The sequence below is a fragment of the Aethalodelphis obliquidens genome, unplaced genomic scaffold, assembly GCF_003676395.1.
Source record: "Aethalodelphis obliquidens isolate GAN/ISIS:26980383/991018 unplaced genomic scaffold, ASM367639v1 scaffold1, whole genome shotgun sequence".
Classification (NCBI taxonomy): domain Eukaryota; kingdom Metazoa; phylum Chordata; class Mammalia; order Artiodactyla; family Delphinidae; genus Aethalodelphis; species Aethalodelphis obliquidens.
Window position 1 is genome coordinate 42,596,127 of NW_020837945.1, and position 26,640 is coordinate 42,622,766.

Consider the following 26,640-nt stretch of genomic DNA (forward strand, 5'->3'; position numbering starts at 1 on the left):
GCCTGTGCTCCGCAACAGGAGAGGCCACAACAGTGAGAGGCCCACGTACCGGAAAAAAAAGAAAAAAAAAGTAAGCCCTAATAAATCCCAAATACACAATGTCAGTAGCATCTTATTTAGGAGGAAGTGTTATAAGATTCTTATATCTTTTAGGAAAAATGGTGGTGATTGCCTTAATTTAGATTTTTCTTCTACATATGCATGTTAAAATCTTTAGGGTTACCACTAAAAGAATAGAAGTAGAATGTAAAATATCTAAATCAGAAAAAGAGAGAAATGGAATGAAATTAAGATGTGATTCTTTCCTTTGAGGCTCCTTAGTATTGTCAGACAGGGTGGAGACAGGGTATGACTTTGGGGGTTGTCGTGGCCCTGGTTTACACACCATCACAGATATGTTTGGCTTCACGTTTCCTGCTACCCTTCACCTTAAGGCTTGAGCCACTTGAATTGTTTCCACACTGGAGAGACCCTAGCAAAGGCTCAGGCCATCCTGCAGTTTTCTGCTGCTATTGCTACTACTGCCACAGATTGGGGATGCCTTTGGATGGGTGCCAACTGACAAGTAGAGGTCGCCACACCTGAGTGCTTGCTGCACCTGGGCTGGGGACTCTCTGGCTTCCTTAGTACTTGCTGGGAGGGGCCAGATAACACAAACCTGAAGTGTGTGGGAGTTATCAACTCTTGGAATGGACTTTAACCAATGAGAGGCTGGATACAGGAAGAAGCCAGTAGATTATTTGTTCTTCGTCTCTACTTCACTAAACGCCAGTTTCTGACAAGGGTCCGTAATTTCAGACTATGGACATATCCTGAGAGACTGAGCGAAGTAGCTAGCTTTATTACAAACCCTCTTATATTTGTGCTCCCTCCTTGCATGATTTACTTCCTTTTTTTCTCTCACTCTTATGTCCCTGGGACTGTACCCCTTCTATAATGTAAACTTTTGTCTTAGACTGTTTTCTAGCGATTTCAGGCTAAGACAGAGCTTTCAGACACCTATCCATAAGCTGCATTAGTGAATCCTCCAAAAAACCACCCCAAAAAACAGTGTAAACTAAATAAAAAAGAATGTACTACCTGTACAAATGCAGCTTTAAGGTGATTTTCTACTCCTTTCCCCACTAACAAAATTGATGCCATCTCTTGAGCTCCTTCTATATAGAAATTTGGAGCCCTGGTAGTGGCAAAGGTAAGCAATGCACATGGACTCTGCTATGACATAAAATATGTTAAGTACTATAGGAGAGGTACATAGTATGTTTGACAAATAGATGAGTCAGTCAAGTTTGGTGGAGCACAGAATATTTTGGTGAAATAATTGAGTTAGTGGTTAAAATTGAACAATTCTCTTGAGGTCTCACTATTACAGACATTTAATTAAAGCTAGGTGTTTGAACTTTATTTAGTGGATGATGGGAAGCCATTACAAGTTTTTAACAGTGGAGTGACAACCAGAAAAACAACAATATGTGTGTGTGTGTGTGTGTGTATACACACACACACGTATACACAGATACTTTTGAGCAAAGAGTTTACAGAAAGTTTTCCTACTCTGCGTTAGAATTTCACCTTCAGTTCTCTAGATTTGTTTCCCTGGTAACCTGACAGAAATTGTCACTTTGTTTCTAGGCTTTTGATAAAAATGACCCTGACTGATAAAATGAATATGCACTGCGAGAAAGAGTAAATAAACCCTAAAGACCTGATGGGGATGCCATGCTTTGGGCCTGAGTGCAGTGACTCTTGTAAATGGGCATGTCCCTTGTGGGGACCCTGGAAGCTGTGCCTGTGGAGTTGTTAGAAGAGGTATAGGCTCCTGTGGGACGTGAGGCTTTTAAACCAGAACAGCTCCTGCACCTGCCCAACATGAGGCTCATCTTGCACCTGAATTACCACCTGTGTGGACCGCCACAAGGCCTTCCAAGAAAAAGCAATGTCTCACCTGCCCTCTTGGCAAAAGACGTAGTTTCTGTCCTGTGTAGGATGATGCCAAATGTGGCCTGTGTGAATGTTTAGTTGAATTAGACCTGAAAATCTAATGGTTGAAAATACCACCTTAAATAAGATTAAAAAAACCTAGAAATTATAAAAATGATATGATTGACTATTAAAAAAATTGTGAAACTTATGTACTTAAAAAGATACTACAAATAAATTCAGAAGACAATTTAGGAAACATTTGCAAATCAGATGGCAGATAAAGGGTTAATATTCAAAATATGAAAATACATCTTACCTGTTAGTAAGAAAAATATAAATAGTGCAATGGGAAAAAAGAAGGTCAAATGATAAGAATAGGCAGTTGACAGAAAAGCAAAAGCAAATGATGAATAGACAAATGAAAAGAATTGTGTTAGACAGCAAGGATTATACTACAGCATAACAAGCCATATCAGACTAATAATAAAACTTACTTCTGTGAGAGTATGGTGGTGGGACAGGGTAGTATTTACTAAAACTAAAAATTCCCCTACCCAAACCTATCTATTCCTCTGGTAATATCCCGTTAATAATAAAAGCACATTATGAAAGTACACTTTTATAAAGATGCTTATTGAATGTTATTGTTAGTGACAGTAGTGTGAATGCCCAACAATTAGCAATGGTTGAATAAAGGAGGACAGATTTTTTTTCTATGTACTATTTAGCAGCCTTTAAAAATGATTTATAGGGCTTCCCTGGTGACACAGTGGTTGAGAGTCCGCCTGCTGATGCAGGGGACACGGGTTCGTGCCCCGGTCCGGGAAGATCCCACATGCCGTGGAGCGGCTGGGCCCGTGAGCCATGGCCGCTGAGCCTGCGCGTCCGCAGCCTGTGCTTCGCAACGGGAGAGGCCACAACAGTGAGAGGCCCGCATACAGCAAAAAAAAAAAACCAAATGATTTATATATCTACTGATTGACTTGGTGGTATTGCCTTTGAAATATTGGTATATATGGAGAGTAATGGGACAGAGAAGTGTGTAAATATAATCCTGGGTATGTAGACAGTTATATAAGCATATGTATATGGGGTAGTTGGGCAGTTGGTGGAGGGGGTAGATGAAGAGTAATGTGAAAAAAAAGACACTACAAAAATATATAATTCCATTTATATAAGTTTTATATGTGCATATAGGCATAAAGAAATATGGTATGATTATTTATCAAAATGTTAGATGGTGCTTATCTGAAGACAATGGGTTTTAGGTAATTTTTGATGTTCTTCATATTTTTATGCATTTAAAAATATGCTTGTCTTTAAATATATATTATAGGAAATTTATGTCACTACATAATAAATATATATAAATATTTATAAATATATATTTAAATAAAGGAAGAACAAAACAACTATTTTATTAGGGAGAGAACCATTTGCTAAATGCCTTCTATTACTGAGAAGCAGCATGGCATGGTGCTTAAAAGTAAGTAGGGCTCTGGAACCAAGTGTCTTGGTTTCCTGCTCTGTGAACCTGGGCAAATTACTTAACCTCTCTTGGCCTCAGTTTCCTTATCAGTAAAACAGAAACCATAACAAAATTATCTCATAGGTTTGTGAGGATTAAATGTGTTACTACATGTAAGGTCTTAGAACAGTGCTTAGCCTTTAATAGGGACTCAAGTAGTGTTAGTAATTATTATAAACATTTGTTGTTACTACTTTTGCAGTCCTATGCTAGATATGTTACTAAAATATCACAATTACTTTTTAAATTCCAGTTTCATTGAGATGTAATTGACATACAGTACTGTATAAGTTTAGGGTGTAGCATTTAATCTTAATGACCACTTTGTAAGGTAGAGGTGGTAAAATTTCTCCTGTGTCCTCTTAGGGCTTCTGGCTGTGACCAACGTAAGACAGAGTAACAGGAGTCAAGCATACAGATTTTTTTTCTCTTGGCCTTGACTCTGTGTTTCTGATGATAAGAATGTTTCTTTCCTCCTGGTATAGGGAGGGTATATTTCACATGGGAGTACACCTCCTGCTTTCAGGAAGAAAAAGAAAGGTCAAAATGCCCTTCGTGCATCAGCTGTTATTCAAGTGCCTTTAACTTAAAATAATCAATATGTCAAAGCAGCATATTTTGAAGTGGTGTGTTCTGAACCCCTTCACTAGGGACAGTCCCCATTTTCCAGATAAGGAAACTGAGACTCTTGAGGAGAGCTAAGTAAGTTCCCCACAGTCTCACAGCTTATAATTTGAGCCCATGTCTTTCTTATCGTAAAGCCAATTACACTTTACATGCTTTTTTCCACATACCACATTTCGTTTATTTAAAATGAAGGTGTTCTGTCCTAGAAGGAACTTTATATATCATTTACTCTTAAGAGCTTTAGGAGAGAACTGTGTCTGAGGTATTGGTTGTATAGCATATCTTTGGGAATCCATAATTCTCTAAAAGTTTTCATCTTCAAAATGAAATTTGAATGAGTAAATGGTGAGAGCTTCTGAGAGGCTCTGTGGGCACGACTATGGTAAATGTTTTATGAAGTGTTTGTGAGTGTATTTCTGTTTTTAAACATAAGAGAATCATAATGTTTACCTCTGAGCCCTATTTCTGCATAATTATGATGAACCAATTTCTTTTTGAAATTTATTTGATCAAAAGTGGAAATTTAACAATTCCGTTGTGTTCGTTTTAAAACTTTTTAATCCTTTACATTTAGGTTATCTTCATTGTAATGAATACGATAGTCTGAGGTTGAGGTGGCTGAGGCAGACGTTAGAATCGTTCATCCCACAGCCTTTGGTAAATGTAATTAAAGTGTCTGAATTGGACGGCAGAGAAATGGGAGATTCCCAGCCTGAAACGTTTGACAAGGTACTTTTATTACATTGTGACAGACTGATAGACTCCCAGTGATACCACTGTTATGTTGCTTTGTTGTTGTTGTTTTCCATCTGCTTCCAGACATAGCCTCATACAATTTCTCAGTACCCTGGGAAATTTTGATAAAGTGAACATGGAAGCAGTTTTCATTTGATGGTCAGCATGTTCAAAGGAAGCGGAAACATTGAGATTGGGGATTATAGAATGCTTTTTATTTCCAGGTACCTCAAAGATACTCAGGAAGAGATCAGATATTATTTGGGTCAGTACTCAAACATGTGCACAGTATTGCTTTAATTCGGTAACATTTCATATCAGAGTATGACAGTTGAAGGCAAAGAAAGCATTTCAGTAAACTGAAGTTGGATTATTAGTTCTTAAAAATAAATGCTGAGAATTCAGAAGTATAGTAACATCTGTTTAAAATGAGTAACTTGTAAAAGTTTTTGCTGTCATCAAAATATGAAATATTGGTAGATATTAGTAGACTGTTAGTCCTCTCATTCTCCCCCCACTGAAAAACCGAAACACTGAAAGTGCATAGGAAATTTTTCTGTCAAGTATTAGTGAAGAAATGTCATGAAGAACTTACCAAGGTGTATTTTCGGTTTTAAAATAAATTTATTTATTTATTTGCTACTTTTTGTCATGATTTACTTAGCTTCCCATATACTTTGTGTCTGAGGATATATTTTCAGTTCATATTTGCATTACGTGTCCTTTTTTTTCTGTAGGTGTTAGTTGATGCTCCGTGTTCAAATGATCGAAGCTGGTTGTTCTCTTCTGATTCTCAGAATGCAGCCTGTAGGATAAGCCAAAGGAGGAATTTGCCTCTTCTACAGCTAGAACTCTTAAGGTGAGTGCTATTAATATAAAAGCTTACTTCGGTTTCTAATATAATTTAAGTAGGCATGACAAAACATGACACAGGGCGGCTCCCAAATGGAGGGTTTCCTATGTAGGTGTCAATAATTAATCCTCCAAAGTCTGCACCCAGAAAATTCTCAACCTCTTCCCTTTCAGCTCTTGTATTATAATGTCACCTCTGCCCCCTCTGTCCCCCCAGCCCCTCAATGAAATCTAGTGTTGCTGTGCATTGTCTTTTAAAGGACACAAATGATTTTACTATGGTTTAAAGCTGTTTGCTCATCAGGACCATCCTGAGCGTAGGATTCATCACCGTATTCTTTCACCAGAATATGAGCAGCCCCCGTAAGAGTAGCTTTGGACCAGGACACATTTTTTTTTTAGTAATGAACACATTGTTCTGCATGAGTAGGAAGTTGTAGTTTGTTGTTAGCACTTATCTCTCCTCTAAGAATTTTCCAGAAGGGCATGACCACGAGAGATACTTGGTTTCTTCAGAACAGAGTCATTTTGGGGCATCCTGTCCTGGTTTCAAAAGAAATTTGTACTTACACCCTAGTCCCAAGTAATTCCTACTGTTTAATGTGGAACAAAAATTCTTTGGACTATTTAAAATATAGTTAAGTGATAACTTATCACTCATTACTTCTTACATGTGGAATGATCTTACATGTGGAATGAGAATGAGTGACAGTTTATATGCACTGCTGACAACATGCTTTACTTCCAACTTCTGATTGACTCACAACAGTGAACATATGCCATTACCAAAGTATTACAACCAGTACTAATACATGGTCTTGTTTTTGTACGAGATTGTGTCTCAGCTCATTCTGGTGATTCCAGGTAGCACCAACCAGCGAGTTCTTAAACATTTTTCATCTGGCAGTTAGACTGTTTGTTTGTATTCTTCCAAGGTCAGCCTTTCATTTACTGTAATCCTGAGATAGTTTGAGAGTTCTATGCCACCTTTCCCTTCTACCTCTTGGGGTGTCGCATTGATCCAGCTCTAAGTCTTTTTTTCTTACCTAAACGTTCTTGATCTGGCTCTTTAGTTAATTATTCCTGTTACTTCGGGCTTTGCCATTGTGATGCCTTACACCAACAGACACTAAATCTTATGGTGGCTTATTAGCATTGTGACCTCTAATTTTTTTTTAAGCTGTAAGCAGCCAGGCTTCCTGAGGATATCATTTTTCTTTCCTCTCATGAAAACTATATATATAGAGAGAAATATGTTAAAAAAAAACCAAAACTGCTGTTATTGTGTGAACATTGTTCTGAAACTGGCTCCTTTTTGTTCTTAATATTTCTTGAAGTCTTTTCCTTGTAAACCTACTTTGTTCTCTTCACTCTCCACAGTAAAGCCAAATCTGATCTGAAATGTAAATCTGATCACGTCGTTCTCCTGTTTGAAGTCTGCAGTGGTTCCCCGTTACTGTTAAGATTTCAGCTTCCTTAGTATGATATTCACATCTTCTTTGAATATGGTTTCTTATTCTGAGGCCAGTGCATTTCCTGTTTCTTATGCTTAAGAGTTCTTCTAACTCATTCTCCCCGTTCTCTTGGCTATCTCTACTATTTCTTTGGGAATCAGCTCTGAGATCTCCTTATTGAACCCGTACCTAACTCCCTAGGACTGTGATTGGTATTCCCCTCATGTCCTTACCTTCATTTAAAAATATATTGTTTCTCAGTTCCTCTGCTGGACATCTACCTAGTACTTGTCTCTTTCTTCAACAAGACTGTAAGCCCCATGGGAGAAGGGATTGTCTTATTGTTTTTATTCCCAATATGCAATTTGGTGTCTGGCATGTAGAAGGGGGTTCAGTAAATAATTGTTTAAAAATACTAAATTACAAGGGCTGAATATTTAGAATTTACACATGTAATTAAATTTATAGCAAAGTTAATCTGACAAAAATAATGACATAATCATTATTGTACTGCATGGTAATTAGGCATAAATGTAAGGCAATTCACATAATTTATTTTGATTAGTATTGCATTTACATAACCAAAGCATGATTTTAGTTTCAGTTTAGTTTTTTCCCCCATTTAATACATATCCCTTAACATCATATAGCATTTTGATCATCATCACAAAAATCGTGCATCTGAGTAAACCTCACATCCACACCGTCTTGTGCCCTAACAAGTGAGGCTCTTCTTTAGTGTCTACCTATCTCTCCCATCATCTTACTCCCCAAAAGAAATGGCTTTAGCATCACATCACTTTAGTAGCATATTAACAGGGTGCAAAATTGACATCTCAATCACAATGGTGTAGGTTTTCATGTAATTATATGTGATTGGGAAAGACCATCACACCAGCCCCCTCCCATTCTGTTCCTTGAGCAACTACTCTGCATTCCCTGCCTCTGATGCCTGGTCTGTGTGAGAGGTTTAGGAGCCGCTTGAGGCAGCTGAAACTCTGAGCTCCTTGGCTATGTGATTATGATGATAAAGAGGAAAGAGCGTGATACACGAGCTATAGTCACAGATAATGGTTCTAATTCCCTAACGTCTACAAATTTGGGGGTTAAAAAGATATAGGAAAAAGTGATAATGCCAGCCACAATCTCTCTTTTATCTCCTGCCCCTGACTCCAAAAAATGAAAAAAAAAAAAAAAAAGACTATAGAGACTATAGTAATTTTCTGATCAGGTATAGCTCTTTTACTATATCACATACAAAGAAATTTCTCTTATTTTCTTCCAAATCTTCCTCATATAGTTATTGCCTTGCCATCCTTTAATAAAAGGCAGTCCTTTTATTCCACAGTAAGAAATAGAAGGTTTTAAATGCAAGCATATGCAAGAGAATAAATACATTGATGTGTATGAGTTTTAGTCAGAAGTATAAAGGATTGATAGCAGATCCTTATTTGCATTTGCAAAGAACAATTAGAAAGCAAGCAAGCAAATATTGCCTAGCTTGATATTATAGACAGAAGATGGCACTCAGAAGGGAGAAAAGAAGTGAGAAAAGGATAGTTGAGTGGCAAATAAGGAAAGCTTTTTGTTTGTACTGTTTTGTCGAAGACTCAATTTGTATGTTTCTGCATGTCTGCTGACAGATACGGTGCTCAAAGATATAAAATAGCTTCCATGGTTATTATTCACTCACTTTACCAGAAATCATTCATATTTACATTAAATAGGCAACCTGCATAGTATTCAGAATTTTAGCTTCTGAAAAACCAATATTCTATTACCAAATATTCTACAGCCAAACATTAATCTTACACATGTTTTTATGAATGTGATACATCAATGAAAATCAACACTTTAGTAGAAGTTTTTTGATGTTAAACTTTTTAAAAGGAGTAATGTAGATATGTAATAGTTTTTTAGAAATTCTTTAAAAAGGTTAATGCATGTATATAATTATATATAATAGTGAAAATAGTAATCTGATTTTATTTTGGCATGAAAAGCGTATTGGAAGGCACACGATGACAGGAAATCCCAAACCATATGAGTTTATTATACACTTATTGGGGACTCTTCAGTTTATCCATACAGAGATGGAAAAATTAGAATCTTCTATTAAATTTATACAACATGAACATATAAGTTATATACAACTCTCACATGCTTCAGAAGATGAGAAAGTGGGACAAGGATATAAGGAATATTGGAGTGTAAGTCAGTTCTATTAATGAAGTGCCATTTGAAAGTATACCTTTATTATCTTTTCTCAAAATAATTTCTGAGACCAGTCATTTCTGTTACATACTATGTATGTGCACACTACATAATCAGATTCTCTTGCCTCATTTTTATTTAAATATATTAGGAAAAACAAAGTCAGATAATATGCTAAAAATGATATATACATAGTCTTTTTAGAAAGTGGCCAAGTTTGTGCAAGAGAAGTTTACATGATTTTTAGGTGAGAAAGCATGAATTGAAGAGTATGATTTATAACAAAAATATAAGTATCTTATTGCAGTAGTGTATCATGTCACCCATTTCCAAATCAATCACATTTAAAATACTGACCCCTCTGGTTTTCTTTTCTCACTACTTGACAAGTAAAATCCAATTTGTGAACTCATTGAAAAAGGAAGCTTAGATTATTTGATAATGTTTTGAAAATTTGTAAAAATCATCCAGATAAGAGTCCTTAAAAAGTGTTACTCTTACAGCAAGAGTTATGTTTTAAAAGAAACATTAAAAAATCAACAACATCTCTTCTGTCATGCTCTTGAGCTGAGGTATGGGATACTTCGTGCCTTTGGAGCATGGTCTTCATCATTCATCAGCACAGTGACCAAAAAGTTTATATGTACATATTGGAAAAGTAATCTTTGGACATAATGTTCTATCAGAATGGAAGATTTCCACCACTCTTTGGGCAATGTATATATTTTCTTTTTAAAGTTTAACTAATTCAGTTAACTTTGCATACTACCCCTCATATGTTTAGTCATATGTTTGGAATCCAGAAAACAAAAGTTAACCACTAATAATACTACTACTACTATCACCACTACTACTAATTCTCTTTCACCTTTCCCTCTTCCTCTACCTTTTCCTCCTCCTCCTCCTCTTCCTTCTTCTTTTTTCTTTAAGTTAGGTGGCAGGAGTCAGAGGTGCTGAGATTAAAAAGCTGTAATTTGTTTGGGCAAAGTACATGTTTCTTTTTTATAAGAGTTGATAGATCAAAACATTCCACATTAAATGAAATTGTAAAGGGTTGAGAAGACATCCATAGCTATAGTTTATAGCCATTATACTTTAAATCATAGAAATATGTTTCAAGGGTAGATTGACAGTGTAAAATACAGTGTTGAAAATAAGCTTTTATCAACATTTGTTAAATATCTACTTTGTGTCAGGAACTTTGCTAGGCACTGAAGATACTAAAATATATATGAAATGATTCTTATTCTCAAGATCCTCAGGGCAATTATCATAAAATACGGTAAGAATTTGGTAATAGAAGGAATAGTTAGGGTGCAGAGGATGCAAAAGGAGGGACACCTAACTTCGCTCAGGTTAAAGATGGGGTGTGGGAGTAAGAAGATATATTTTACAAAATAAGCAATAGATAAATATTTTAACTGAAGGTATTTTTCTAATAATTTCTCCTAATCATGAAAGTAATCTAGTCTCATGAAGCATTTGGAATATACAAAGAAATATAAAGAAGAAAATAAGCCATCCATTGAAAGAAGCTATTATTATTTGGACTTATTTCCTTTGACTGAATATAGTATTTACAATAATGGAAATCATAGTGATAAATAATTTGATATATTTTTCCATTTAATTTATTAGGAACATTTTAATTATTAAATAGTCTTTGAAAACATACTTTTCAAATGGCTACATTATCTTAAGTCACTTATTCATTTATTCAGGTAGTTAAGAGTATCAAAGACTGCTCTTTCTAATGATGGAATCTCATTAATGCAAGAAATAGTTATAAAAACATATCCTAATGGGAATTAAAACATCAGCTTTTTTAATGATCCAGGCAAGAGCTTGACAACTCTTTGGGGAAGGAGTTAGCAGCTGGCCTGTGATCCATTTCTCTTTTGATTTCCAGGGAGACACTCCCACAGAAAGAAAGAAGGCAGGTGACCCAGTTAAACATGTTGACAACTGACCTCCTATTGGTAAATAGACTAATGAATTTTGCTAAGAGCAGAACTCTTACTCGTGGCATACTTTCAGCAGAGTGTCACTGGTTAGGATCGCCTGTGGTAAACACAGCCTAGAATCTGTAGATTTATGAGACATGTCTTCCTGGAGAATGGAGAATGTCTTCCAATATACCTCAGCTCCCTAAGGTATATTAGAGATGTGATATAACCTAAATGTTCCCCATTGTGTGAGGCGACTTGTCAACTTTGCTTATAGAAATCATCTGTTATTCTGAGCTAGAAAATATTCTGAGCTAGAAGCAACACTTCGGAAGCCACATTGGATGTTCCTGCTTCTTTTGTGCCAGTTGATTGCTTATATACTTGAAATTATTTTAGTAAAGCTAGATAGTAGGTAAGATCTCTGGTTCATGAGAATCTGATTTGACAGTCCAGTCCTTTGTGTAGGCTCATCCCTATACCCCAGCCAGCCGTCTCTGATGAAACTAAATTGAGGAACATGATTTGGACCTGAGTAGCAAGTGCAAGGCTCTTATTCCAGTCCCACATCTAAGTCTTGGAACTCAATCAACTCATCCAGCCAACTGTTAGAAAGTAATAGCTCTTCCCCTTTTAGTCTCTGCATGGAAACATGATTAAGAGGATGAAGGGAAAGTATTAAGAATTTCTTAATATGAGAAAGTCCTGTATAAATAGAATAAAAATTCTTGGCTATAATCTTAAAAAAAAAAAGATGATGAAGGGATAGGATCCAATGTGACAGAGCTCAGGCAGGTCCAAGAGAACAAGAGAGGTTGTGATGCTCATGAATAGTGAGTTTTTTCCATTTTGGCTCTATCCACTAGTAAAAATAATAATAACAAATGCCATTCATTGACTGCATTAGCTGCTACTTCTCTCCTTATTTGAAGAGGCTCGAGTACATAGGTAGAGAGACTCTTGAATTGTTCACTCCAGCAAACTGCCTACTGCTACCTTGTGGGTAGGGTAGGAGGAATCTCCTCCTTTATAGAAACTTGAGGCAAGGATGGTGATTGTTTTCCTTTAACCATTTATTCTTTCTGTAAGTATTTATTGAGTACCACCAGGCACCAGTGGTAAACAGGGCAAATTCAAACCTTGTTTGACTTGGCTACAGTTATTGTTGTGAGTACTTAACTGTCCATCATTTCTGATTCAGGAGTCTCATGTCTTCTGTCAACATCCATGAAACTGGTGGGCTAACTAAAAAGCTTGCAAGCAAGATGAAATATCAGCCCCTTCACAGTTTCTGACATTATAGTACAAATACCTTCTCCCATATTGTGGCTTGCCCTTTTACTCTTTTTGGTGGTTTTTGTTTGTTTGTGTTTGTTTTTCACAAAGATAGGTTATTACTTTTTATGTAAGTTATTATACCTATATTTTTCTTTATGATTAATGTTGTCTTTGTGTCCTATTTAAGAAGTCTGTCCTTTTTCTAGTACTCTGACTGTGACCTCTGTCATAAATCAAATGTCCACATTAGCATGGGTCTGACTTCATTCTGCTTAATTGCTTTATTGATCCTTGAGCCAGTGCTACATTAACTTAAATACCATAGTATTGGGTTGGGCAAAGAGTTCGGTTTTTTCTGTAAGAAAGCTCTAGTAGCGCTTAGTTGTCCTTAAGTTCATTCGAAACAATTTTGTTAGATTGTATTGTGACAGCTGTCATATCACAGTGCATTTAAAAATAACTTATAAAAATTGGTGAATTTTTTGTGTAGCCATTTTAATACTGAAGAAGAAAAAAAGCAACATTTTCAGCATATTATACTTTATTATTTCAAGAAAGGTAAAAACGCAACTGAAATGCAAAAAAAAAAAGATTTGTACAGTGTATGGAGAAGGTGCTGTGGCTGATCGAATGTGTCAAAAGTGGTTTGTGAAGTTTCGTGCTGGAGATTTCTCTTTGGATGATGCTCCATGGTCTGGTAGACCAGTTGAAGTAGATAGCGATCAAATTGAGACATAATTGAGAACAATCACCGTTATACCATGTGGGAGATAACCAACATACTCAAAATATCCAAATCAAGCGTTGAAAATCATTTATACCAGCTTGGTTATGTTAATTGCTTTGAGGTTTGGGTTCCATGTAAGTTAAGCGAAAAGAACCTTGACCGTATTTCCTCACGTGATTCCCTACTACTGAAACATAATGAAAACATTCTGTTTTTAAAACAAATTGTGACGGGCGATGAAAAGTGGATACTGTACAATGATGTGGAACGGAAGAGATTGTGGGGCAAGCAAAATGAACCACCACCAACCACACCAAAGGTTGGTCTTCATCTGAAGAAGGTGATGTTGTATATATGGTGGGATTGGAAGAGAGTCATCTATTATGAGCTCCTTCCGGAAAACCAGACGATTAATTCCAACAAGTGCTGCTCCCAGTTAGGCCAACTGAAAGCAGCACTTGATGAAAAGCATCTGGAATTAGTCAACAGAAAATGCATAATCTTCCGTCAGGATAACGCAAGACTGCATGTTTCTTTGATGACCAGGCAAAAACTGTTACAGCTTGACTGGGAAGCTCTGACTCGTCTGCCATATTCACCAGACATTGCACCTTCGAATCTCCATTTATTTAGGTCTTTACAAAATTCTCTCAATGGAAAAAATTTCAATTCCCTGGAAGACTGTAAAAGGCACCTGGAACAGTTCTTTGCCCAAAAAGATAAAAAGTTTGGGAAGATGGAATTATGAAGTTGCCTGAAAAATGGCAGAAGGTAGTGGAACAAAACGGTGAATATGTTGTTCAATAAAGTTCTTGGTGAAAATGAAAGATGTGTCTTTTATTTTTACTTGAAAACCAAAGGAACTTTTTGGCCAACCCAATATTAGCATCATAATAAATAGGTACAAATCTTCCCTTGTGGTTTTTTTTTTGTTTCATTCTGTTTTGTTAAGAGTATCTTGCCTATTTTTGACCCCTTTGCATTTCTATATATATTTTATTTATTTATTTACATATATCCATTTTTTTTTTAGATTCTTTTCCCATATAGGCCATTACAGAGTATTGAGTAGACTTCCCTGTGCTATACAGCAGGTTCTTGTTAGTTATCTATTTTATATATAGTAGTGTGTATATGTCAATCCCAGTCTCCCAATTTATCCCTCCCCACCTTATCCCCTAGTAACCATAAATTTGTTTTCTACATCCGTGGTGGCTCTATTTCTGTTTTGTAAATAAATTCATTTGTACCCTTTTTTTCTTTTAGATGCCACATATAAGCGATATCATATATTTGTCTTTCTGTGTCTGACTTACTTCGTTCAGTATGACAACCTCTAGGTCCATACATGTTGCTGAAAATGGCATTATTTCATTCTTTTTTATGACTGAGTAATATTCCATTGTATATATGTATGACATCTTCTTTATCCATTCCTCTGATGATGGACATTTACATTGCTTCCATATACTGGCTATTGTAAGTGGTGCTGCAGTGAACATTGGGGTGCATGTATCTTTTCGAATTATGGTTTTCTCTGGGTATATGCCCAGGAGTGGGATTGCTGGGTCATATGGTAGTTCTATTTTTAGTTTTTTAAGGAACCTCCATACTGTTCTCCATAGTGTCTGTGCCAATTTACATTCCCACCAACAGTGTAGGAGGGTTCCCTTTTCTCCACACCCTCTCCAGCATTTATTGTTTGTAGATTTTTTGATGATATGGCCATTCTGACTGGTGTGAGGTGATGCCTCATTATAGTTTTGATTTGCATTTCTCTAATAATTAGTGATGTTGAGTATGTTTTCATGTGCTTTTGGCCATTTGTATGTCTTCTTTGGAGAAATGTCTATTTAGATCTTCTGCCCATTTTTTGATAGGGTTATTTGTTTTTTTGACATTGAGTTGCATGAGCTGTTTGTATATTTTGGAGATTAATCCTTTTTTGGTTGCTTCATTTGCAAATATTTTCTCCCATTCTGAGGGTTGTCCTTTTGGTTTATGGTTTCATTTGCCATGCAAAATCTTTTAAGTTTAATTAGATCCTATTTTTGTTTTTATTTTCATTACTCTGGGAGGTGGATCAAAAAAAGATCTTGCTGTGATTTATGTCAAGGAGTGTTCTGCCTATGTTTTCCTCTAAGAGTTTTATAGTGTCTGGCCTTACATTTAGGTCTTTAATTCATTTTGAGTTTATTTTTGTGTATTGTGTTAGGGAGTGTTCTAATTTCATTCTTTTACATGTAGCTGTCTAGTTTTCCCAGCACAACTTATTGAAGAGACTGTCTTTTCTCCATTGTATATTCTTGCCTTCTTTGTCATAGATTACATGACCATAGGTGTGTGGGTTTATCTCTGGGCTTTCTATCCTGTTCCATTGATCTATATTTCTGTTTTTGTGCCAGTACCATACTGTTTTGATTACTGTAGCTTTGTAGTATAGTCTGAGAAGTCAGGGAGCCTGATTCCTCCAGCTCCATTCTTCTTTCTCAAGATTGCTTTGGCTATTTGGGGTCTTTTGTATTTCCATATAGATTCCATATATATTTTAGAATCAGCTTGTCAGGTTCCCTGAAAAACTTGTTGAAATTTTAATTGGAATTACATTAAGCCTATCAATTTGGAGAGTTTAGACATTTTCCATGATTTCATGATATTGGTAAATTTATTGTCTAAAAATTTGTCTATAGATTCTTTTGGATTTTCAACAAAACTTTCATACTTATGTAATATATAGAAATAGATATATGTAATTTTTCTAGAATCTGTATGATAATATTTTGCTTAGGATTTTTCCGTTTGTGTTCGTAAGTAAGACTGGCCTATCATTTTTCATTCTTGAAATATTATTAGAGTTTAGAATCAAGGGTATACTAGCCTCATAAAATGAATTGAGGAGTGGGCTCTCCTTTATATACTCTGGAATAGTTTATGTAACATTGCAATTATTTTTTTTTTCCTTATATGTTTGATAGAACTGCAGTTGAAGCCATGTAGTCCTGGAGTTTTCTTTGTGGGATGAATTTTGACCATCGATATGGTTTTTTTAATGGTTACAAGACTCTTAAATTTTCTCTTTCTCCTTGAATTAGTTCCATGAGTTTGGAGGGATTTTGTTTGTTTATTTGTGTTTTTAGTAATTTTCCCCTTTCATCGAAGTCTACAAACTTATTGCCATAGAGTTGTGCACAGTATCTCCTTGTTATCTTTTTAATATTTGTAGGATTTATAATGTCTTCTTTTTATTTTTGTTAATCAATCTTTCCTGAGGTTTGTCAACTTTTTATCAAGATACGGTATTCAAAACATTGTTCATCTTTTTTATTGTAAGTTTGTTTTCTAGTTTTTTTTTTTTTTTTTTTGCGGTACGCGGGCCTCTCACTGTTGCGACCTCTCCCGTTGTGGAGCACAGGCTCCGGATGCGCAGGCTCAGCAGCCATGGCTCACGGGCCCAGCCGCTCCGCAGCATGTGGGATCCTCCCGGACTGGGGCATGAACCCGCGTCCCCTGCATCGGCAGGCGGACTCTCAACCACTGCGCCACCAGGGAAGCCCTGTTTTCTATTTCTAAATGTATGGGGATTTTCTGGTTATCTTTCTTATTATGTTCTTATTTTTTATTATGATCAGGAAACATATGCTATATCAACCCTCTGAAATTTATTTTGACTTGCTTTATAGCCACATATTAGGTCAGTGTTTGTAAATATTTTATGTTGCTTTGAGAAGAATGTGAATTTTTTATTTCCTTATTAGTACAGTGTTCTAAATGTTGATTCAGGTCATTTGTTATTCAGATCCTCTATGGTATTACTTAAAAAAACCTGGTTCTTCAGTTAATTATTGAATGAGGTGTGTATGATTTGGATTTGTACTTTTCTCCTTGTAGTTCTGTCGAGTTTCATTTTATATATTTGAAGGCCATGTTATTAGTAGCATACAAATTTTGTTTTGTTAGTGGTTTTCCTACTAACTTTAGAACTCTTAGGGGCCACCCTATTTTGGCTATTAAAAAGTGGGGCTCTATTCTCCCTACTTAGTCTTGAGCTAGACAGTACTGCTTCTATTGGTTTTAATTGTCTGTGCTTTTGAATATTAAGTTGAATAGCTTATTCTTTAACTTAACATAATTGTTAAGTATATAGTGGGGAGCTGTTTAAATATTTTTAATAAGGGAGTGACATGATTACATTTATATTAGGAAGATTTGTTAATTCCATCCATATAGAGGATGGATACAAGGGTGCAAACAGAGAAAGGAAAGCTAATTAGGAAGTTGTTGAAATTTTCAAGGTGAGTAATGATTATCAGTAGGTAAATGTTAGGACACAAAGGTGTTCAAAATAAAGTGATACTTAAGCATTTCATTAACTTATCACAGTTGATTCAGTTTGTAAGATATCATTGTTAACAAGAATTTAAATTATTTTTTCTTGATAACTTGAAAAGCCTCTAATGGATATCAAGCAAAATGAAACTGAGCAGATAAGTTTAATAATAAGTATATATAATAAGTATTTAAAAAATGGGAGCACATAAATTTTTCTATTTTAAAAATGTTGAACTTTGTTTTCAAGATTTCTAAATAGTGACTGGGAAGCATGGCAGAGGATGACCTAGCTATTTTTGACTCGGGAGGAAGTGCTTCTTTGTCATTTGAGTATTCCTGATTGTCGCTTGGTGATCTATGTTATTTTCTCCTCCCCTGAATCTTCTTTCTGCTGGGAACAATAATTTTTACAATGCAAAGGATTTGACCTAAGGCTGAAAAAGCAAGATTAAACCAGCCTATCCATCAGGAGTCCCTGTGACTCTTTTTTCTCCCATGAGAAGGGTTTTCCTGTCACTTGGCCTCATTCTGACAGTTGCTACAGGTATCTGAACTTGCCATGCTATTGACCTAAATGGAGTCACTAAAATGCCTTTAGTAAACTTTATGGGCTTTTAATTCTTCTATAACCTGGCCACTGCAGGAGTCAAATGATATCATTCTTTAGTAGGAGATAGCTGTTGTTTTCCTGCAAAGAATCATTTAGAGGACAGTGGTTTTCAAACTCTAGTCTGTAAATATATAGGGGTTCTGTAGCATTGTTTTTGAAGCCATCCTGAGGGAAGAGGGAGCCATGACCAGGAGAGCCTCTTAGTTCACCACAGCAAATCCAAGTAGAGCCATGATATTTCCATCTGGTTAAACCTATAGGATTTTATTTGAAGAAGTTTCTTGTTACTAAAAAAAATTATTAAAATAAAAGTCTGAAAAACTCTTTTAAACCAGTGATAAACAATCTGTATTCATTCATAAACACATCTGCCGTGGGCCAAAATCAAGTCAATTCTGGTGGTTTTGTTGAACGCTTTTTAATTCTTTTTCTTTGTATGAGTGAAGAGACTATATCTGATAGTAGATCAAAGACCCTGTCTTAAAGTTTGGCAGGCTAAAGTCGTCTATTGTCACTCTTCTCTAATTTAAGCAACACAAAACTGGATTCCTCACGTTCAGTCTTAGCAGAGAGCTTTTAATTCCTAACCCACCCTCCCATAGCATCTAAATGAGGTAATTAACTGTTGGGAAGATGTGCTAAACTTGTACATCTTGTACAAGTAGAAACTGATAATAAATATGTTAAAACTTGTCATTTATAATCTATTTCAGGAGTGTCTAGTGTCATTGCTCTGCTCTACCGGTATTACATAAAAAATATCTCTTCTTCAAGGTAAAAACTTGCTGCCAGTAGGGAGAAGGTAATTATCAGCATAGTTTTGTTTCTTAGGCTGACAAAGGAATAGCTACTGGATATGATGTTTCTGAAAATAGCAAGCTTGGTCATGTTTCTTTATCTTGAATTTACAGAACTTCTTTGATAATAAACAGTTTGATATCTAGAAATTTGATTACTTACTGTGAGCATAGTGAAGATTACCCTCAAGGGTTGCAAAATTATACTTTTAAAACTGATGATAGCACTGGGTAACTATCCACCTAGAAATATCTGTGTTTTAGATGCTTAAAGTACATGAAACTTAATTTTGCATCTCCATTTATTAGGTAAATTGTACATGAACTTCAACTTTTCACCTTAATGTTTTCTTTGGTTGTAGAACATAATAGTGGTAGGGATTTTTTTATTTGATTTCTTGCCCAGGCTGCTGTTTGCCAGCAGAAGTAGTAAACTGATACAAACAGAGTGGTTTGATGAGAAACAGGCAGTGGGAAAATGAAAGAAATGGGAATTGCTGAAAAGGAACAAAAATAGAAAATTGGAAAGGAATGCTGGAAGCCAACAATGAAACGTGGGAGAAAATATATGAAATGGTAAGAAAAAGTAAGTGAAACAGAACTCCCCAAAATGGTTAAAGGAAGAAAAGATATGAAATGTTGTGGAATTAAACTTTTAGGGTTGGGGGCAGACAAAAAGGGAACAACTTAGAGATAAAAGCTTTATGGAGCTCATAACAGTTGGTTAAAATTATAGTTTTACCATTTGTTAAATTTTGTAGTATTCAAAATATTTCTATTGGTACATCAAATTAGGCTAATATATATATATATATATATATATATAACATCTTTATTGGAGTATAATTGCTTTACAATGGTGTGTTAGTTTCTGCTTTATAACAAAGTGAATCAGTTGTACATATACATATGTTCCCATATCTCTTCCCTCTTGCGTCTCCCTTTCCTTCCTTTTAAATCAGACTTCCTGTCCTGCCCCCCTGCACCCCCACAACCTCCTTTGTTAATTTCCCTTATGTTACTAGAAAGGCAGTGTCAGGGATAATATTTGTTTTTAAATATGTCTTAACTGCATTTTTGGTACCACATATCTCAATTTTAAAATAGTGACCATGGTTTCTATAGAGTCAAGTTAACTTACTAAAAGGTACCAAACTTTTCCACTCAGTGAGAAATGAGAGCACAATTGCTAAGCAGTAACCTTCATTAACAGATTACTTTCTGTAGGAGTTTATTGTTGGCAAGAGGAAAAATCTTTTTTTCTCATTTTTATAAATTACTTGTTGGCAAAAACTTTATTATTATTCTTTTTCCTAAATGAAGCCTCTGGCCTCTATTATTTCTATCTGTTCTATATTGTAAGAGTTGTAGGTTGCTTGAGCTGTTCCCTACTCAGAAATTTTTGAGTGTTAGTTGCAATTCAATATATTCCTTTGTTTTACACTGAAAAGTTCTCTTTTTGACCCACCTCTTGATTAAGGTAACATTTATTCATTCATTTATTTTAAAAAAATGTATTTTGAGAAGATACTTTCCAGTTGTGCTATATATAAAAAATACAAAATGAATATAGCATAAACCCTGTTTTCAAGGAGCTGGAAATAATATTGCTTGGGAAAAACAGAAGAGGGAGGAATTCCATGGGGAATCAGTGAAGGTTTCAGAGACTAAGTGAGCTTTGAAGTGAGTCTGGAAAGATGAATAAAAGTTCTCCTGGTCAAAAAGAAACTGAAAAATAATTTATGTAAGCATTAGAACTTACTAAGCATCTAGAGAGATGGGACAGAGAATCATCAGGGATCCAGACCCTGTCTATCTTCTACCTTATGGTCCTATGGTCCAGAGTGACAATTCCAACTCTTACTGTTTAATCTGCATTGCAAGTAGTAAGAAAGAGCAAAAGAGCACACCTCACATTACTTCCACTCACTTCTTATGGGTCAGACTTAGACATATGACTACCTTTAGTGAAAGGCAGTTTAGGAAATTAGCCTTAGCTGTACCCAGTTAAAAATTCCATTACTGTAGAAGGAAGTGAGAACAGATATTGAACAATTAGAAGTGTCTGTCACAAGGTGGAAATCCCTTGATCAGATAACACTGGAGTATGCAAAGAAAATTAATAAGAAAATCCTTTAGCAAGAGAACCAATTTGAAAGATTTCACAGTAATCAAGAAGTAGATGACAAAGGCCTTAACTGAGTGAATGGGAGAGGAATACAGATATGTGGTCAGATTTGCAAGATATTTTCAATGGAGAATTAATAGGATTTGGTGGTTGATTGGTTCTGGAGTGGGAAGAAAAGGAAGGTGTCAAGGAAAACTGTAGAACTCTACTGCACGGATTTGAATCCTGGTTTGGACACTGAGTGGCCTCATACAAGTTGCTTAACACTCTTGCCTTAGTTACCTCATCTGCAAAGTGAGAATAATAACTTAATTGAAAGATTGAATGAGATAACATATATAAAACATCTAACTTTAGGAAAAAAGATAAACCAAGGATAAAATTATAGGGCAGACTGATATTTAAGGGATAGGAAGAAGAGGAAAGGTAGATAAGGAGGCTAAAAGGGAACCTCAGAGAAGTAGGAGATGAACAAAGAAAGAGTAGTGTCCAGGAAGACAAAGTGAGAGAAGGTTTCTCGAAGTTGAGGATGAATGACAGAATCAAATAGTATGGTGAGATGAATGCAAAAATAAACCTCTTAACTTAGGCTAGCTTTGTACTCATTTTATCAGTAAGCTTCTGAGGAAAACAGATATTTTAATATATCATTTAGAGTTGTGGAAACAAAATTTGTTTAAGGGAATTTACCAGATTGTTTGGAATAACTACAAATTATTCCAAATTATTTGAAATTTTAATGGAGTAACTGCCTTTGAGTTTCTAACCATTGAGTCTAATTTGTTAAAATTCTTTAAAACTATGATTTTGATGTCAATCTGAGATGAAGAGTTTCAAATTATGTCTCAGCATGGGGTATTTGCTTTCATTTACCTCATCATAAATTCAGTGCAATAGCACTTTAATAGGTAAAGGTTGCATGCTCTATAAAATGAGCAGGTAGCCAAGATTCTCAAGTCATAGCTTCAGACCTACTAATTCTTAGTTCCTTTTTATTAAAAGTGCCTAAAGGTCTATAGTTATTCTTTACCTTCAATGAGTATTTGGGACAGTTGGGATGATAAAATGTATGCATGTAGCATCCTCTTTCTTATTGCCCCAGATTCCATACTTATTTTAGCAATCGTAATAATTTGCTTCAGGGTATATACAGCAGTGGTAAAGCTTGCAGTCATTTTCCTGGTATTAGATTAAGGTGCATTAATTAGCTGTGTAACTTCAGGCAAGTCACTGAGTCTTTGTGACCCTCCATTTGATAAATTGGGTCGGACTATTTACCTTGTATACCTCATAAGGTTTTATTAAGACTCCGTCTGTGAAGTACTCTTTAAGTTAAAGCACCAAATAAACATAATGCAGCGTTATTAATTAGGCTGGTGACCTGTTCCTCACTAGGTTAACATAGGAATCAGCATCTCATTTGATTTTTGGACCAAATCCACATTCCCATTAATTAAGGAATATTCTGTCCTAAAGAAAAAGAATTTCCTCATGGAGAAATATGTGTGTGCAATGTCCTCTGGAAGCATTTCACCTTTTTCAGTTTTGGATTTAGTATTTGTCATTCGGGCAGTAAGATACAAAGACCACAAGTAGTTTTCATATATTTTTCATGTTATTAATTAGATAACTTCTTAATGTAAGTTGCAAATAACCTTATAAAGTAGCCTTTTAGAGAATTTCTGAAACATTACTTGAATATTAAATGGCTACAAGGGGCCAATTGGAGGATTGATGCTCCTATGCTCGTTTTAAGTTTTAAAAATTACTCTATTCTTACTTGGTTTAAAAAAATGTTTAATGCTAGAGTTTCTAGGATGAAGGGTACAAGCTTGCTAATATTGTGTCAATGAAGTGATTTTTCAGTCTATTTCACTTGATTACTTCCCCATATTTACATCTGAAAGAATGGTTGATGTTGCCTTGACGCTTTAATGGTGACACAGAAGGGACATGAAGAAAGATGAGGAATAAGTATATTATTCACAGTAGTGTTTACTTCTGCACCAGAAGTTGTGGTAGAGGCTGTGCCTGTAACTTCGAACATGTCACTGGAAGACATAAAAAGACGATACTTGTCCCTTAATGGTAAGTCGTAGGAATTCATGTTAAGGGGAGAAAATCACTTTTCTTGCTTTGGTCAAAAGATGGCAGTATTGCTGTGCTGATTGTTTTCTTACGCAGTTTGGGCTCAGTTTTTTTTAATGCAAAAAACACTTAAATTTAGTGATCTAATTAACAATGACCCTTCCAACAGAATGCCAAATTTCTAATCGAAGACCAGAAGAATAGACCAGAAAATGGAATTTATCTTTTTAAAATGTATTAGGGTTGCTTTAGTAGCTATTTGTAAAAATAGCATTCTCTAAGACTCAGATTTGCCGGAGGAAAAGAGGACACCCTGCATCATGTTTTCAATTTTGGTTAGGTTTGAAATACCCTCCCTTTGGAACTTTGATGACTGTCAGGGTTCCAAGATGTTTTCGAGGGTTTTTTTTGTTTTGTTTTGTTTGTTTGTTTTTAGTTTTTAAAGGTCATTGAAGCTTCTGTTTTCATTAAGGCAATACTTATTTTTCTTCAAGTTGTTAAAATCAGGTAATTGTTTTTCTTTTTTTTCCTTGGTCATTATACGTTATTTGTTGGTAGTTGGAAGGCTGTGTGAACTAGTCTGGAAGTGTAAAGGTGGTTTCCCGTTTTTTTCCTGGGAAAGCAGCGTGTTCTTACCTTGTTTCTAAGCCAGTATTATAAATGGCTCTTGGGGCTTGATTCTCTGTTTTTCTCTAAGATCTTTAAAGGATAGAGAAATTCAATGAAAAGCACTTAAAAAAATGACAAAATGGACTTCTGAAAAAAAAAAAGCCTTCATTATTGATTATATAAAGTGTTCTTTAAAAAATACAAACATACAAAACACTTTTGGGAGGGGGTCATGGGGAAGAACCCTTAGTGTATTGAAAGAACACAAAACAATCCAGCTGTTTTTCTTACTGTATATTAGAATAAGAAAATACTGATGGATTCTGCTCAGAATTCTGCTTTTTTTTAAGGTGATATAGTATGTATTTGTTATATCACATCACCCACTTCCCTCAGTAGGATCTGGGGCAGCACCCTGTAATCAAACTTTAATATGTTTTCAGCAAAACGTTCGAGTAGTTTTACCACGTGGGCTCAGTCTTGACGATAAATAGCCTTACATCAATTTAGGTCAAATGTTGAGGCCAGATGAATCTGACACAAACTTAAGAAAAAAGCTGTAGTTTGCAGAGCTTTTTGGATTTCACGATGGCGTGTAAGAGATAGTACACCTGAAGTGCCATTCAGGTCTACTCTGTGAACCGCCAAAAATCAATTAAGGTTTTCTATTTGTAAATGGGGAAAATTTAATTTAACGTTATATTCTGTTTAATGTTTTCTTTTTTAGAATATGTTTTATTTTGAGCTGCTTCATTAGCTAGGTGGTTTAAGTGCAGAACGCATTTCAGCCTATTCCGTAATACACTGAAAGACAAAGATTTGGAAAAATTTGTACAGCTCGTATCTGCCGTAAAGCAACAGGGTATCTGGTGTACATTCTATGGCAAGAAGGCCATCATTCTTTTCCTGTTACGGGTGCTGTGGTAAAAGCATTTCCCACTCTTATTTTATCCTATATTGTTAATCAAGATCAGCTTTACTTCCTGCAGTGCTATTGTGAGATAGAATCTTATTTCATACTTCAAGTAGGATTAAGCCTGATCAGCTCTTAGGTGGGAGGCTTCTGAGGGGAATATATGTGTTTCAGAGAAGTGTTAGGGGGAGTGTATTATGTGGCAACTCTGCTTCCTTTAGAAGTACTTCCCCCAGCTCTGCATTATAGCTGGACATTGTGTGTTGAATAATATATAAAACCCAAGATAATGTCTACTAGTTCCCATTTCAGTTTAAAGTATTAGGTTAGCCTTCCACCTAATCTGATCAAAATAATACTTTTCTTCATCTACTGTAGTTAGTCATAACATCTTTTTCTGCCTTATACTGATAAGTATGATTAGAAATCACTGCTGACCATCTCTCTGCCATCAGTTATAATTCAGTAGTAAAGAATGCCCATCTTAATTCAACTTGTAATTTCATGCAATATAGTTAGTATTATAGCACAAGTGAAAAATATCCCATTATTCAGGATCTTGTTAAGCTGTGAAACATGTAGTCCTTGAGAAGCCAAGGTACACAGCTCATTTGGAAAAGGTTAGCAGAGGATACCATTATGCCAAAATGGATGTTGCTTAGTTAGTTGTTTAGTTTTACCTCCTCTTATTAAAAAACAAACAAACAAACTACATGACACAGAAATTTACACAAGCATAGAGCAACCTTTTGCCTTCTACCAGATCCCAGATCCAGCACTTTTTGTTTTCCTTCTCTAATCCTGACATGTTTTTATATGGCCATTACCACAACTTTGCCAGTTTATTAGTATTACTCAAGTCTAACTTTTTTTTTTTTTTTTCTGCGGTACGCGGGCCTCTCACTGTTGTGGCTTCTCCTGTTGCGGAGCACAGGCTCCAGACGCACAGGCTTAGCGGCCATGGCTCACGGGCCTAGTTGCTTCGTGGCATGTGGGATCCTCCCGGACCGGGACATGAACCCGTGTCCCCTGCATCGGCAGGCGGACTCTCAACCACTGCGCCACCAGGGAAGCCCCAAGTCTAACTTTTAAATGTTTTTACCCCTCCAGAATTTAAAATTTCTTACTTGGCTTGTTAAGACCTAGTAAACAGTATCTTTCTTCTGTTCTGATTGTCATAATTTCTCTCCTGAAACAACACAACCTTTCTCACACCCTACTGTCTACTGTCCTCAAAAAAAGGACCATTTTTAAAAAGTCTTTTAAAAATGCTTCTTTTCATGACTTGGATGAAACCTATCCAAATTAATTAATTAATATAATAATTACTTGGTTCTTATGGGCTATTTCAAAATATATGTAACTGGTTATGGAAGCAAATGATTTATCCTAGACACTATGGAATAAAATAATTCTCAGTATAGAAAAGTCTTGGCTATGTGAACTCTGGGAGTGAGGTTTTTTTTTTTCCGTATCACCTGTTTTCCTTGAATACAAAATTATGGTATTTTTTGAAATCTATAACTACTACAAGCAAAAGGGCAAAAATGATATTTAAACAGCAATCATTAGCAGCAAAACAGCAACAACCATTTGATAGGAATCTCTTCACATTTTGCCCTAGGACGTTGACATTAACCCAATTTGTAAAAAAGCCTTTGTGTTGCCACACACAGTTTCCTTGTTAAGAAATTAATGTGGCCAGTTAAGTTATACCAACCTAATTTTAGAAAGATAAATTATGAGTGTTGGGATGAAGACAGAGCAGAAGAATCAGCCAGCGTTGGCAACATTATAGAAATTAATTTAAATTTGCATCAAGCCAGGAACACACTGTTTGTAAGTGATGAGGCTTCTATGTACTTTGTACAACTGTAATGAG

General features: G+C 35.6%; 1 protein-coding gene across 4 annotated transcripts in view; it reads left to right on the forward strand.

Annotated features, from left to right (window-relative positions):
- NSUN3 (NOP2/Sun RNA methyltransferase 3) overlaps positions 1-26,640 on the forward strand; it is a 52,330-nt gene that overhangs the window by 14,723 nt on the left and 10,967 nt on the right. For 2 of the 4 annotated variants that reach the window (XM_027102848.1, XM_027102838.1), the window contains 2 exons: positions 4,653-4,807; positions 5,551-5,672. In XM_027102848.1, coding sequence (XP_026958649.1) covers positions 4,653-4,807; positions 5,551-5,672 — 277 coding nt within the window. Of the gene's footprint in view, positions 1-4,652; positions 4,808-5,550; positions 5,673-11,242; positions 12,975-19,426; positions 19,597-26,640 lie in introns of those variants that run through there. The other 2 variants (XR_003432104.1, XM_027102841.1) reach the window with 2 other exon arrangements.